We start from the raw sequence: 16,332 nt of genomic DNA on the forward strand, positions 1-16,332 counted from the left end.
GGATTTTTAGGCCAGTGAAGGCCTCAGTGACACCCCTGATATATCTGTAGAGGGACTGTTGGTGACTACAGATGCGACGGCTATGGTGACTTGGCTGCTACATTGAAGGGACCTCTTAGTATGGAATGGGTGACAGCAAAAAAAGGAGGTATTGCTGGAGGTTGGTAGGTTTGATATGGACAGAAGTACTGATGTACCCGTATTTGAGGTGGAGGTCACATCTAGGAAGGTGGCTTCTTGGGTTGAGTAGAATCAAGTGAAGCAAATGGGGAAGGAGGTGTCGAGGTTCTGGAGGAATGTGAATAGTGTCCTTATCTTCAGCCCAGATCACGAAGATGTCATCAATGAATCTGAACCAGCTGAACGGTTTGGGATTTTGAGTGGTGAGGAAGGATTACTCTAGATGGCCCATGAAGAGTTTGGCGTACGACAGTGCTGTGTGTGCCCATCGCTGTACCATGGGTTTGCTTGTAGGTGATGTCTCCAAAGGAGAAGTATTTGTGAGTGAAGATATAGTTGGTCAGCGTAGAACTGCAGTCAGTCTGGTACTGGGAAAAATAGTTTACAATAGTGGCAATGCCATGGGCATTACAGATGTTAGTGAAAACAGAGGTGGCATCAATAGTGACTAGCAGGGTGCCGTGCATTAAAAGGAACAGGAACCATGGAGAGTCGATGGAGAAAATGGTTGGTGCCTTTTATACAGGAGGGTAGGTTACAGGTAATAGGCTGAAGGTGTTGTTCCACAAGTACAGAGATTATCTCAGTGGGGGCATAATCACCAATCACAATACGGTGTACTGGGTGGTTGGAATTTAGGAAGCACCTAGACGGTAGGGGTGTGGGGAATAGGAGGGGGAGGGAGGGAGGGAGGGAATAAGTTCTGCAATGGGCCTAATGATCTGAGGAGAGACTGGAAGCCTTGTTGGATTTCTGTAATGGGGTCACTGCTGCAGAATTTGTAGGTGGATGAATCTGAAACCTGACATAATCCTGCTTCCAGGTAATCCCTGCAGTTCAAAACCACTGGTTGAGCCTTTGTCAACAGGTGGGGTTATAAGGTTGCAATTAGTTTCTAGGTGGTTGATTGTGGTTCTTTCCACCAATGTAAGGTTGGTGTCCACGTTGAGAGAATTGGGGAATGATGAAAAGCTAAGATTTGAGGTTAAGAAATTCGGGAAAGTTAATAGGGTGTGAACTGCGGGCGGTGGGGGGGATCACAACTGGATAGAGCAGTGAACCAAGTCAGGCAGTGCTGAACATTTACTTGGCTTTGTATTGGATGTGATTGGTAGGGTTGGTGGCGAAGAAGTGTTTCCACTACAGGGATTGTTCAGGGCATCAAAATTATTTGCGCACCCTGTATTTATAAAAAAATCCGTAGATACCCTACATGGTTCAATGGCTCACTATAAAATGACTAGTTCCTTTTCTATTTTGTAATCACTTACCTTTACACATACAATTTTTGCATGACGGAGAAGTGGGGTGTAATCGCCTCCACTAAGACATTCATCAGACATGTCAAAAGTACGGTAGAAAGTTTATTACACATAATATGAAAATAAATAAGCAGATTTACAATAATGTGACAATATCTTCGTCTTGGAACACTGAACTTATATTTTCTTTTTTCCAATTTTGTGTGACACTTGCACTGCACTGATGAAACAGATGTCTATTTTACAACTAATTTATTATACTGGTAATGCAAAAAGCAAATTGCACAAGTCTGACTTCAGATACTATTAAGATTAAGCCTTGTGCAATGTTATATGCAATTGTTACAAAAACAGCTGCCTGTTAAATATCATAAAATAATATAAGTACATGCATCGTCTGTAAATATGCTGTGTTACAACTTTGTATGGACAGATATATTGCTAATCCCACTGGACGACTGAGACCAAGGCTTCACGCTACATTATAAAGAAAATACCACAGCAGTTTCAGACAACACAAGTTGCAAATTGAAACATGATATACGATAACACCAGTTTTGTATTTTAAGTGCAAATTGCTAAAGAAATAAGCACACAGAGCGTTTTCAAGTTCAAATGGCGAGAAAAAAATACAATAAGAGAATATGAAAAATACATTTTTGTGATATAGAACATAATCTGTTACCTTAATATTCTGTAACTGCAGGCACTGTAAATACACTATTAAAAAGTATGTCACACATGATGTACTATATACAAAAGGTACATTTCAGTCTCAATTAATGCATATAATACTTTTCTAAAATAGTGGATGTTGCAGAACATAACATTTTACAATTCAATCCCATGACATACTGAGAGCAAACCAAAGCTATACTACTGGAGCGATGTTTACATGTTTTACAATTAAGGTACAAGGTTTACAAGTAAGAGAAACTGCAAGGAAAATTTCTGATTTCGTTATGACTGCTTCCAAGTACATATACAGTAAAAAGAGTATCATAAAAATTGTAGGCCTAAGAAAGTAATATACAAGCAGCATCTTGTTATACAGTTTTTGCACCTGCAATCTCCGTGTAAGATCTAATTTTTATACCTTATCACATTGTACCACCTCAACTACAAGTTGTTTAGTGGCCGAAACAGGATAAATTGCAGATAATGAGAAAACAAAGGCCATTAAACGATGAAAAACATCCTTTAACATACATAAACAAAACTGAGTTAAAGAATTATAAAATCTAATGAGGAAGATCTGTAAGTATGGCAAGGAATTTATTTATTACCACACATATCCTATACAGTTTTTTTTATTTCAACTAAAACTACTAAATCTGATCAAGGGTGGAGATGTTGGCTGTGATACCAGCACACATACAGTAGGTGTCACTCACTTGATACAACAATGAAGCATATTATGCATTTTGATCAAGGATATACAGATTTACAAATCACTTAACCTTTGAGTCTTGTATCTAGATATGTACTCAAATCGCATAAGTATCTTCTCTAGTGTCAAGCTGGATTCTATTAACACAGTGCTGTCTCACTGTATCAGTATTTTCAGGTAACACTACAGCAGAAAACAGTGATATCTTTATTCAAACACTGTTTTCTGCTGGCAACATACTGAATCACAGAATCTGAACAATGACGTTTTAGCTTGATGGAACATCCTTCAACTTCTGCTGGTCTTACACTGTAGCAAATTTTTGTAACTTTGAAGGAACAGAACCCAGTTTTCTAATGGCCTTAATATACTGCATAAATTTATATCAAGAATGGGAACATGAAGAAATCAAAACAGCAAACTGCAGAAAGCATATGTATTCTTACTACAGAAACAAAGAAATTTTGCACATGATTCACGAAAAGGTAGAGGCTTCAAATGCAAATGATACAGACCAAGTGAGATTTGGAAACTATGTATAGGAAAATTCCATAAAGTAATGTGATGAATATCACAAAATGGGTCAAGAGTTACAAAATAGAAAAGCAGGATGTAACAACACATTAAAGGCTGATCTTAAATGTGTTTCTTATTTCCATCCTAGCCTTTCCAACCCTTCACAAATCTAAAAATAGTGTGTCAGTTCTGGCAGCTTTAAAAATCATGCAGTTTTCTTCAGTCAGAAACACTGGTAACATTCATTTTACACATTTATATTGATTAAATTAGAATTATAGTTCACTGGTTGGATCTGTAAAACTAAGGTACAATTTAACCAAGTGTTTGTAATAGCTGACAACTGATTTCTTGAGTCCATGAGTCTTTTAAAATGAGTTTTGTTGGAAATAGAAGCTTAGCCAACACTTGCCAATATAAAATATCTGCTAGACTCTGTGTGTATAAAAGAAAATGCATTCTTCAGTTCAAAGCATATATACTACACACATAACAAAAAAAATTGTAATACAGGAAATTATTTATGGCGTAACTGTAACAACTCAAGTTTATAATCAAACACCATGAGTTTCAGCTATTTAACTAAACAATTACACAGTTGAGTAGCTGCACCTATTTAATTGCAGTGTGGTATTCGGAAAAAGTCCATGGTACAATAGCGTAAACTAAACATTTGTCTTGCTCATGTCAATGGAATGTCCTTGCTGGGTGACAAAAAGTGGAAGTATAACACTTAAATATAAATATGTCTATATATTGCCTGCCAGTCTAACATTCAGTAGTGTGAACAATTAGCTGTATTCATAACCAAACAATACATTCACAATTTTTTAAAGGAAACACCTCATTTTTAGCTGCCAACTGAAAAAAAAACTGTAGCATAAAAATACTTTAGCTTGCAACAAAGCACTGACACATACACAGACTTAAGACAAGATAACATGAGAGCTTTTGATAAAATACATTATTAGGAACATTTGCTTCTGATGATATTATTTTGGAAAACTGATCCAACAGTGTGTTTAAATCTGTTCAAGATAGTAGCAGCCTACTACAAAAACTAGAACTGTCCTCTCATCCACTGCCATAGTGCTGTTAATTTACCTTATTTTAAACTGTAATAAAAATTAGACTCAACAGACAATGAATGACTTAATTTTGGACATATAAATTAACATAACTATTGCTTAATGCAATAGAACAACAACAACACAAATAATACCGTCAGTGTGTGAGAACACACACACACACACACACACACACACACACACACACACACACACACACACACACACACACGACTGTAAGTATGGATTTTCCAATGAATATGTCTTTGTATAAACTGACTCATGAGTCTTTACAGCCAAGCAATGAGAGTGCTAGTATCGGGTGATAATTATATAATTATTGTCACTGTCTAAAACATCAGTGTACATATTACGATGGGGGGTTCAAATATAAATGGGATTTTTTTTGCTGAACATCAACAGTTGGTAGGAATGGCCCTGCGCTTCTGCTATGCTTAGGCGAACCATTAGAAGTGAGGAGAGCATGCTGTTAGATATTTCCCATTGCTTTGTCAGTAATGCTCACAATGTCTGACAACAGGTGCACCCCTCCATTGCACAACGCATAATTATCAAATTTCTTGCTCGTGAAGGAGTTACAGCACTGGAAATTTGCCAAAAATTGACTGCACAGTTGGGTGATAAAACATTATCAAGGACACATGTGTTTGCTGGGATAAAAAGTTCTTGGAAGGACAAGAACGTGTGGAAAATCAGCAACATGATCGCTGTCCTCAGTACAAATGAAAACATTTGTGTGGTTAAAGATATTATTGGTGACAATCGACAGGCGAGAGTATCAGAAAATGCACAAAAAGTCAGAATCAGTTATCGGAGCTGTCAAGCAACCATCACAAATGACCTACAGTTCCGTAAATTGTGTTCCAGATGGGTCCCTAAACTTTTCACTGAAAATCTGAAGTTGAGACATTTGTAAGGCTTGTCAGAGGATTACAGCAAGGTTTGCAGAAGAAGGTGGTGTACTTTAGATTTGGATCGTCACCTGCGATGAAACAGGTTCACCACTACACTCCAGAATAACAAACCAGTAAGGAAAGGGGAGGCAGCACCAGTGAAAGCCAAGACTCGACTGTCAGCTAGCAAGGTTCTTTCAACCAGTTTTTTATTTTTATCAGCAACGCATTTTGCCAACTGTTGAACAAGGTGATAGTAGCATATCGCCACAAAAGATGAAAGCAATCGATTCGACAGGTCACCCTCCTCCACGACAATGCGCGACCCCATACTGCACCTCTAACTGTCTCCAATCTACAGGAAATGCATTGAACTACATTTGTTCATCCCCCTCACAGCCTAGACTTATCGCCCTGATTTCCATTTATTTGGATTGCTTAAAGAAGCCCTAAGAGGGCAATGATTTGAAGATGACGAGAGTGTGGAAGATTTCGTGCACAACTGGCTGGTAACACAACCAAGTTCCTTTTATGATGAGGGCATCAAAAAGCTGCCAATACGCTGGGACAAATGCATTTGCAAGGAGAGACTATGTGGAAGTATAAATTATAATTGCCTTCAGTTTTTCAATAAATGAATTTAAATAAAAAAAATCCCATTTATATTTGATCTGTCCTCATACTTGTTTTTTTTTTAAAAAAAAAGCAGTTTTCATTTTTTGATAATATTATTTAACTGGATACGTAAAAAATCCATTCGCCAAGCAATGGTAGAAGGAAATGCCTGTACAAAGATTTTCTTAATCTTTGTATATTATTTGTTTGGTAATAGTTACCCATTATCTTTCTAACTGGACCCTATACATATATTTTATTCTACAGTAAACAGTGTTTAATGAGTGTAGCATTCTAAGGATTGCACTGCACTATGTAAAGATTTTAACTTCCCCCCCAACTCCTGTTCGTAGCTTCTGTGGTTATCTCGCATTGCTGCCATTGGTAAAGATCCATCACACAGTTACAATATTAATACAGAATTGAATAAGCAATACAAACAAATACATCCGCCAAATAATACATGTCATTTCAAGAGCCATTGCGCAGTATATCACACTAGACTCCAACGACTGCCAAAACATATGAAGACACTTGAGAGCAGATACTACTGTCTACTACTTATTTTCAATCATATTAGCTATGGTCCATTAAATAGTGAGACAAAATTCTATTTTGTTAGTATGACATATCTTCTGAATACTATGGATCATAAACACATAAGTAGTGCATTTTAATTTAAAAAAAAAGTATGTTTCTTGAACTAAAACACACGAGTATCAATGAAAACTGTTACTTTTTTGTTGCCCTGCATTCTATAACACGAAATTGGTCCCAAATTTTTTTAAAGCATTATTGATTTTTACCATATTTCTTCTGAATACTAGGATCACACAGAATTAGGACAATTATCTCTAAGTTACTGTGTATATTTGTATGTCCTGAGGCTACTGTACTTTGTTGTAACAAATAAAGTTTGTGATGTGTGTGAGCTTATGACAATAAAACTAAATGTCATTGCTACATGATTTATGTATGAGACGTGAATGCAATGTACAGAACACACAATTTGTGAGACCTCACATTTGCCAGTTTTATTTATTTATTTATTTTATTTTTTAAAAAAGAAGCAATGGCTCCAAATGAGGAACAAATGTGTAATACGCTCTCAAGATGACTGACCACCATCCAATGTGTGTCAAAAACCACATACTTCTAATGTTGAACTGCATCTGTATTTTGTATGTTATTATATAGTTAATTCAGACAATACTATTTTTTAAAAAATATTGATAAATTTGAAGTAAGGCACTATGTAAGTTCTATTTACTCAGAATAACCTGTGATCTTAGGGTAGCATCTTTGATTAGTAATCAAAACATTCTAGTTCCAGGTTCAAACCCAGCTACTGGTAAATTCTGAATAAAAATCATCAGCAATGGTGGCCAAAGACATCCAGCATATAAAGTCACAGGGGGCGGAGTAGTGGACAGTGGTCAGGGCACTTTCCCACCCTTGGAGTGGGAAACTGTCCCTAAAAGGTGGAAGAATCAGCAATGATCAAAGGCATGAGGATACAGAAGGCAATGGAAACTACTGCACTGTAGACACATTTGGTGTACTTGACTACAGGACATATGGCCTGTAATTGTAAAAAAGTGACATGTTGACCTCTCCATTGGCAAAAGATTCCAGATCAGTCCCCCCATTTGGATCTCTGGGATATGACTGCCACAATGGGGAGATGACCATGAAAGAAAGATGTAATGACCAATGAAAGGGTTACATTCTAAGAGTCAAAGCAGCTAGAGAACCTGGAAATGGGAATACAAAGGTTCATTCTAGATATAATGGGGTTCAGTGAAGTGAAATGGACAAAAGACATGGATTGTTGGGAGAAGATTAGAGGGTAATACCAACAGCAACAGAAAATGGTGCAATGGGATTAGGATTAATTTACGAATTGGTAGGTATGACAGAGATGAGCTACTGTGAACAGTTCAGTGATAGTGTTGTTATCGACAGATTCTACAGGAAACCAATAGTTCCGATATACATACCAATGCTGCAAGCAGAAGATAAAGAAAGAAAGAAAGAGAGAGAAAGAGAGAGAGAGAGAGAGAGAGAGAGAGAGAGAGAGAGAATGGGTAATTCAGTGCGTGAAGGGAGATGATAATCTAACATCCATGGGGCACAGGAAAGCGATTGCAGGGGAAAGAGTTATAGGAATGAGAGGGGAGGAAGACTAATTGAGTTCTGTAATAAATTTTAACTCATAATATCGAATACCATGTACACGAATGATGAGAAGGGGTGGTATACTTGGAAATGGCCTGATACATGGGAAGATTCCACCTGGATTAAACTCAGGGTCAGACAAGAGATTCTGAAATGGGATATTGATTTGCAACGTGATCCCAATAACAGATAATAGACTCAGATAACAATTTAGTAATGATGATGAATAAACTGAAGTTTACGACAACCATATGGGAAAATCTATGTGGAAGGAATGATGTGTTTGAAGTTTGCTAAGGATGTGGATATTGTGATAAGGAAGTTCAGCTAAAAAGAGCAATCACAGATTCTGGACAGAGAAACAAAGGTATAAGGGGCATTTCAAAAGAAACGAGCCAGAGGCATAATTACAGAGGCCAGTACCTGTATGTTAGAAGTATAGACCCTGGATGTTGAGACACTTGTCCCATTGTGACAAGTCAGTGAATGGCTGTCTCATAAAATTCCCGGGACTGTGATGTTAACCAGTTCCGCACATACAGCTGGACGTTGTCGTCTAAGGTGAATTGTTTGTCCCTATGCTGACATTCTTCTTTGACCAAGATGGCCTCCTTATGATTCACTTCCTGCAGCACGAGACAACAGTGAATGCCCAGCATTACTCACAAACTTTGTTCACCTTTCGCCGAACGATCAAATCAAAACGACCAGGAAATCTCACCTGTGGGGTCACACTGCTCCATGATACTGCAAAGCCTCATACAGCCAACACAGTCACGGCACTCCTGCAGAAATTCAAATGGGAGGTTCTAAGCCACCCTCCATACAGTACGGGCCTCTCTCCATGTGAGTATGCCAATTTTAGTCCCCTTAAAAAGCCTCTGAGGGACAAACGATTCACCTCGGATGATGACTTCCAGCTGTACATGCGGAACTGATTAACATTGCAGCCGAGTGAAGTTTACGAGATGGCCATTCACCGCCTTGTGTCACAGTGGGACAACTGTCTTAACAGTCAGGGTCAATAGTCCTAACATACAGATACTGGTTGCTGTAATTATGCCTCTGGTCACTTTTTTTTGAACACCCCTTATACAAGGAGGGTAACTGCAGAGAAATCTTGGGTAAAAACTTCAACTAACTGATGAAAGAAGGACATACAAAAATGTTCATGGAAAAACAGGAACACAGAAATATAAATCACTTAGGAGTGAAATAACTAGAAAGTGCAGGGAATGTCAGGTGAAATAGATGCAGGAAAACTGAAGAAATTGAAAAAGAAATGACTGTCAGAAGGATTGATTCAGCACATATAAAAGTCACAACAACCTTTAGTGAAATGAAAAGCAAAAGGGAGTGTAGCTAGGTGGAAAGTGTATACTCGTAGATGGGGAGGGACTACCTGATGGCGCGGCAGAAAAAGAACTTGGAGTCGATATGGAAGAGATTTCTTTTTGCGGGGGGCGTCAAGTATTAGAGTCAGAATCAAAAAGAGCTGCATAAAACTCGAGATCAAATAAGGCAAACGAGAAAGGCAATAATCCATCAGAATTTCCAAAATCACTGAAGGAGTTATCATCCAAATGATTATTCCAGTTGGCAGAGTAGAAATGTTGCACAATCAATGCACCCACATTTCTGACACTAACATAATACAGAAGAATGGAAAAAAAAATTGAGGCTATGTTAGATGACAATCAGTTTGGCATTACAAAAGGTAAAGACACCATAGAAGCAATTCTGATAAAATGCTTGATAATGTAAGCAAGGCTGGAGAAATATCCAGGCACATTCATAGGATTTGTAGATCCCGAAAAAGCATTCAACAATGTAAAACGATGCAAGATGTTTGAAATTCTGAGAAAAATAGGATTAAGCCACAGGAAACGATGGGTAATCTGTTATATACCATGAAGCGGAGCGTATGTTTGTATATCCAGGTATTTCTTCCAAATCCGTGGATCAATTTCAAGCAAATTTGGCACACGAACAGCAGGCCTCACAAGTATCAGTAAGTGGGGTTTGTAATCTCCTAGCTGCAAGAGGAGTGCACATATGGGCAAAACAGTGTTTTTTGCAAGCCCTGGGGTATAGCTGCCCTGCACAACAAGTATGTTGTATGGGAACAGTATCAGCCTGCCAAATCAACCAGCTTTTTTGGGCAGCCTACATGTCAGCGGCAAGAAACCTTTTGAAAGCTCTGATATGCAGGCTGCCCTGCATGGCAGGCAGGTTTGTGTTGGTTGTAGTATAGGTCTGCTTTGCAAGTTGGCCTTTATGTCATGGGCATATAAATGATGTGTAGTCTGCTCTGCATGACAGGCATGCTGTGAGAGCAGTGCTTTAAAGTGCTTTACAGAGTCTAAAAGTACTGACGAGTGTAGCTGGAGATGGGCTGAGATGGGTAAAGGGGGGGAGGGGGGGTAGGGGAGTGGGGGAAAAGAGGAAATGGACAGAGACGGGAGGAGGGGGAGGTGCATGAGGTAGGTGGAAGGTGTAGAGGAATAGTGTACAGGTGGAATAGGAAGAGGCAGACGTGGAGATGGAAAGAGAGAGTAGGACAAGGATATGGTCAGAGAGAGGGGGGAGGGGGAAGGATTATAGTCAGGAGGAGGGGGAGGAAGATAAGATCGGAGAGAATGGGTGGAGGAAATGGACAAAGTGAGTGGGAATGAGATGTACATAACACTGGGGAGGAGGAATATACAGATAGACGAGGAAGGATGAGGTCGGCAGCCAGAGGGAAGAAGAGGTCGACACAGAGGGGGGGGGGGGGGGGGGGGGGAGGAGGAGGGAGGAGCTGTGTTCATAAATGAATGTATGTATGCCCAGGACCTCTTCCTGGATCAATTTCAACCAAATATGGTGGCACACTAATAGCAAACCTCACAAGCATCAGTACAGTGGGGTTTATAGCCTCCAAGCTACAACAGACACAGTGTCATGGGTGAGAACACGTTTTCCCAGCTACTGCTGTACAGGACGTCTTGCGCAACAGTTATGTTGTGTGGGAACAATAATGGGCTGCCTTACTCATCAGGACAAGAAACAGTTTTCCAGCCCCTGATATGTAGGCTGCATTGATTGCATGATGGGACTACATGGGCCAATGAGCACAGCTGGGGGAAGATCAAAATGGATAGAGAAAGGGATGGACAGAGACAGCAAGTAGGAGGAGGCGGAAAGACAGATGGGGTAGGAGGAGATGAGCAGAGAAAGAGAAAGAGGGAGAGGGGGGGAGGGGGGAGATGGGCACTGAGAAAAGGAGGAGATGGGATGAGAAGATGGGGGAGAAGGGTAGGGGCAAGAAGACAGGAGAAAATGGTCAGAAAGGGGGGAGGAAGAAATGGGCAGAGGGGAGAGGAGCAAATGAGCGGGAGAGGAACAAATGAGCAGGAGAGGGAGAAGGGGATGGACTAAGAGGGAGTGGAGAATGATGTTTGTGAATTGTCTGTATGCGTCCCCAATGTGTACAAGAAATCCTCCATCCCGGGCGATAAGATTCGAAGACAGAGAACGAAGGGCTCAAGTTAAAAAGGGTGTAATACAGGGATGCAGTCTTCGGCCACTATTGTTCGGTCTGTACACAGAAGAAACAATGACGGGAATAAAGAAAAGATCAAGAGTGGGATTAAAATTCAGGGTGAAAGAATATAAATGATAAGATTTGCTGATGCATTGGTATCTTCAGTGAATATGTGAAGAATTACAGGATCTGTTGAATGGAATGAACAGTATAATGAACACACAATATGGGCACAGAGTAAACCAAGGACAGACAAAAGTAATTAGAAGCAGCAAAAATAAGAGTAGTGAGTAGCTTAACATCAAAATTTGTGATCATGAAATAGGCAAAGGAATTCTGCAACACTGGAAGTAAAGTAACCACAGACAAAGTAAGCAATGACGAGATAAAAAGCAGACTGGCACACACAATGAGGACATTACTGGCCAAAAGATATCTATTAGTATCAAACGTATGATAAATTTCTGAGAATGTATATTTGGAGCAGAGCATTGTATGGCAATGAACCACAAGCTGTGAGAAAACCAGAAACAAGAAATCAAAGCATTTGAAATGTGATCCTACAGAAGTATGATGAAAATTGGTAGACTGATAAAAGGAAGGAATGAGAAGATTCTCCACAGTATCAGCAAAGAAAGGAACATCTACATCTACATCCATACACTGCAAGCCACCTGATGGTGTGTGGTGGAAACACTGACAAGAAGGAACAGGATGATAGGGCATGTATTAAGACATCAAAGAATAACTTCCACAGTACTAGAGGCAGCTGCAGAGACAGTAAAAACTGTACAGGAAGACAGAGATTAGAATAAAGCCAACAAATAATTGAGGATGTTGAGTGCAAGAGCTACTCAAAGATGAAGACATTGGCACGGTAGAGGAATTCGTGGTGGGCCGCATCAAACCAGTCAGAAGACTGATGTCTCAAAAAATTAAGTTACAAAGAAAAAATAAATTTACTTCCTCAGCTCTAAAGTGCATTGTTAACCCGTTATTCTTGCCATTGTAATTTTAGTGCACACATACAAGGAAGCTATTACTCACTAATCACTTCAAATTAATTTGGTACAGCTGGAAGGGGAAAACAAGACGACAAGTTTAAAAATACTGTATCACAGTTGTTATGGTTTTCTAATACATTATATTAATGGTTTAGATTCAGTTGTCACAAATACTTCTCTCTTAATACCAGTAAGCAGCAGCATAATTTGTAAGTGTTATGATACTTTCATAACAAATGTAAGCTAAAGTCTATTATAGCAATTACATATCACAGTATGCTTATTCTGAAGGCACCAGACACCTCACTGGAAGACAAAACTTTTTTAAAAAAAATGATATTTACTCTCTAATATATATCTATGATAAAATGAAGGATAGGAATGTAAAATAAGTCTAAATGAATGATGTACTGGGTAGATATCTTGGATGGCATGGACCCAAGCTATTTGGGAAAGGTGTGTGAAGAAAAGGCAGGGCAAAGAGAACTACTGTCAGTAAATATGGATGTGAAGAAAGGTAAATGGCTGTGGACAGGACATGTGATGTTTAAGGAAAATAAATCACTTCCACTATTGCACAATATAATCCTTATAACCTCTGATGGCTTTCAGCTGCTTCTTAAGCTGCCTCACAAAGTCGGAAGGCTGTACTAAAACAGAAACCTCTTTGCCGACAGCATTCAGACGGTCACGAACTTCTCCGTCCTTGAAGAACAGGTTTAAGGGTCGACCATTTATCTCCGTGAGAGTCCACGTGGTGAGTGACAGTCCATCACACGTTGGTGCTCGAGGAGCCAACCCGGCCCGAGCTGCTGGAGAGTTAGCCACAACATCACGTACTTCAGCTGTATTGCCTTCCTGCACCACACCTAAACTCTGTCCCTCTGCCTCTCGATGAATGGCAAACACGCGTCCAAATGGTACACGACGAATAACGAGCTCCACCTATGGTTAAAAAACAAAACCACATAAAATGTAAAGGAGATACCAATTTACTTTAATGACATGACTAAAAAAGAACAGCTAAAACTCAAATCTTTACAGAAGCTACATTTTAGAATGCAACACTTCATATGTACAATTTATTTTATGCTCAACCTCTTCTGCTGGATCAAAACTGGGTCACCATTACAAAATTGAACAATAGTGCAATAATGACGTTACCTTTTTGATACACCTTTCTTACATCATCATACAAAAATGACAGATGTAGCAATGCGAGAAAGTCAATAGATTTTATCAAAATTAAGATTGATTTCTCCTACTGACAAGTCAGAATCAACAACATTTTAATTCCTAAAGTAAAGATATAATGAGTTTAGCATCAAGCCGACAACAAATCATTAGAGAATGAAATACGAAGTTGAGTTAAGGATGGGTGGGGACATAAATTAATATTTTCTTTTCAAAGGAAAAATCCTGGCATTTGGCTTAAAGTGAGTTAGGGAAATCATGAAAGACTACATCTGAATGGCCAGAAGGAGATTTAAACCCTCTTTCTACCGAATGCTAGTTCCGTATGCTGTGGTCAGCATACCGAGTAAGGGATAGCAACAGAAAATATGCCTGTATTTTGAACTATAAGAGCAAGCTGGACAGTAAGTTAAACATGATAAAAATTAGGTAAAGTTATCTTCTGAGACTTCTATTTAGTTAAACTAAAACGGAGAGCTACATGAACTTCACCAATTCTGTAGAAATAACCCACTATGCAAAATATCACAGAATGAGTGGGTATGACATTAAATGGATTTTCTGTCAGTGCTTGACAGCACAAGACAAATCTATTAAATGGGGAACACTTTCTTGCTGTACTGCATATAACATTTATTTGATCTCGAATTGGCTTTCAGCTGATTGGTCTGTTGCCAGATAACAACTGAATGTAACAACCACAGACAAAATGATCTGTGACTTATTTAGACAGGTGCCAATCCACAAGGTCTTAACATGTGCTATAATACTCTTCCTTCTTCTAGTTAGTGGTTTTCAACATATTCCTTTTCTCAATGATTTTGCAGAGAAGCACCAAATTTCCTATCTAATTCACAGCATTCATCTATAATATCATATTTGGAGCACGTTCTTTACAGTTTTTCTTAACCCATCATTCACTTCTTCCCAAGAACATTTTCCAAGTGGTACAGTCTCAGAAAACCCTGTATCAAATTAAAACATATGTTTGATACTTACCAGATTCTTTTGGGAAGGAATCCTCTTGTTAACTGAACTAGTTTGCTTTCTATTTCCTTCTTGCTTTGCCAGTCATAGATTATTTTGCTTTTGAGGTAGTAGAGGCCCTTAATTTCATTTAATTCACAGTCCCCAATTTTGATGTTTCGTTTGTCATTATCTCATTTCTGCTACATCTCATTACTTTCATCATTGTTTGGATTGCTCTCAATCAAAATTCTGTGTTCAGAAGAGAGTTCATTCCCTTCAACAGGTCCTCCAGTTCTTATCAGTCACTGATACCCTCTCAGCTTGAATTTTATTCCCACTTCTGAATGCCTCACTGCCTCTCTGACATTTAGGTTAAAATAATAGAGAACAAAAAATGCATCCCTGTCTCATGCTCTTTTTAATCCCAGTGCTTCTATCCCAGTCTTTCACTCTTCTATAAGAATGAAAGACTGAGATAGAAGTGCTCGTTGATTCTTGTGCTCGTGGTTCTTGTACATCTGTCATTCCCTCTATTGCATAAACATTTTCCAAGAATTCCAAACATCTTTCACTGATTTACATGAATAATCATTTTTCATAGGTCAGCAAATCCTACGAAGAGGTCTCAATTTATCTTAAAATTTGCTACCACTATCAAGTGTGATGTTAGATCTGTCTCCCTGGCACCTTCCCATTTCCTACAGTCAAACTGATCAGCATCTACAAGAGCCTCACTTCCACTTCCACTTCTCCCCATATTATTCTGACCAGCGGCTTGGAGGCATGAACTATCAACTGATTGCATGATAATTCTTAAATTTATCTATTCTATCTATCTTTGTAACTGTGTCGCCAATATTCTTCAGGAAGACCGATACTGTGCATTCCGTATCTTAGATTCTACATACTAATGCCTCTACATTTAAATTCTCTGATATTTATTCTGGTTTCTCTATATGTTGCACAAGCCCTTCCAATGACCCTTTCCTATTTCATTCCTATACTTTTTTTCTATAGCTATTTCACTTTAGCTTTCTTGCGCTTCTTTCTGATTTCATTTCTAAGTAACACATCTTGATGCATTCCATTTTTTCCATTAAAAAAGGATTTCTTCTGTTACACATTTTTTTTTAGTGGTACTTATACCTACCTATATTCGTATTCAATTTTATTATTACTGTTTTTCAAGATGTCAATTTCTTTAGAGCTGAACTACCACAATATCTAAAGCATCAGAAAACTGTAAACACACACAAAGATTCTTCAACATTTCAGTATTACACTTTCTTGTGTACTGATTCTCCTGGATGATTTTCTTCAACTTCCCAAATCTTTATCATCATTAAACTTTGATCTGAGTCAATATCTGCTCTTGGGTATGTCTTACAATCAAATCCCCGATTTCAAAATTTCATCTTGCTATTATGTAATTCAGTTGATAACACCCAATGTCTCCTGGTCTTTTCCAAGTAAACTTTATTCTCTTCGGATTCTTGAACAAGGTACTTACTATTACT

At 38.6% G+C, this 16,332-nt stretch overlaps 1 protein-coding gene across 5 annotated transcripts in view; it reads right to left on the reverse strand.

Moving 5' to 3' along the window:
* Window positions 1-10,914: 10,914 nt before the first annotated feature.
* Window positions 10,915-16,332, reverse strand: part of LOC126366014 (uncharacterized) — a 143,258-nt gene continuing 137,840 nt past the window's right edge. For all 5 annotated transcript variants that reach the window (XM_050008867.1, XM_050008868.1, XM_050008871.1 and 2 more), the window contains one exon: window positions 10,915-13,597. In XM_050008867.1, the coding sequence (XP_049864824.1) occupies window positions 13,223-13,597 (375 nt within the window). In that variant the 3' untranslated portion in view covers window positions 10,915-13,222. The remainder of the gene's footprint in view (window positions 13,598-16,332) is intronic.

The sequence above is a fragment of the Schistocerca gregaria genome, chromosome 4 (assembly GCF_023897955.1).
Source record: "Schistocerca gregaria isolate iqSchGreg1 chromosome 4, iqSchGreg1.2, whole genome shotgun sequence".
Taxonomy (NCBI): Eukaryota; Metazoa; Arthropoda; class Insecta; order Orthoptera; family Acrididae; genus Schistocerca; species Schistocerca gregaria.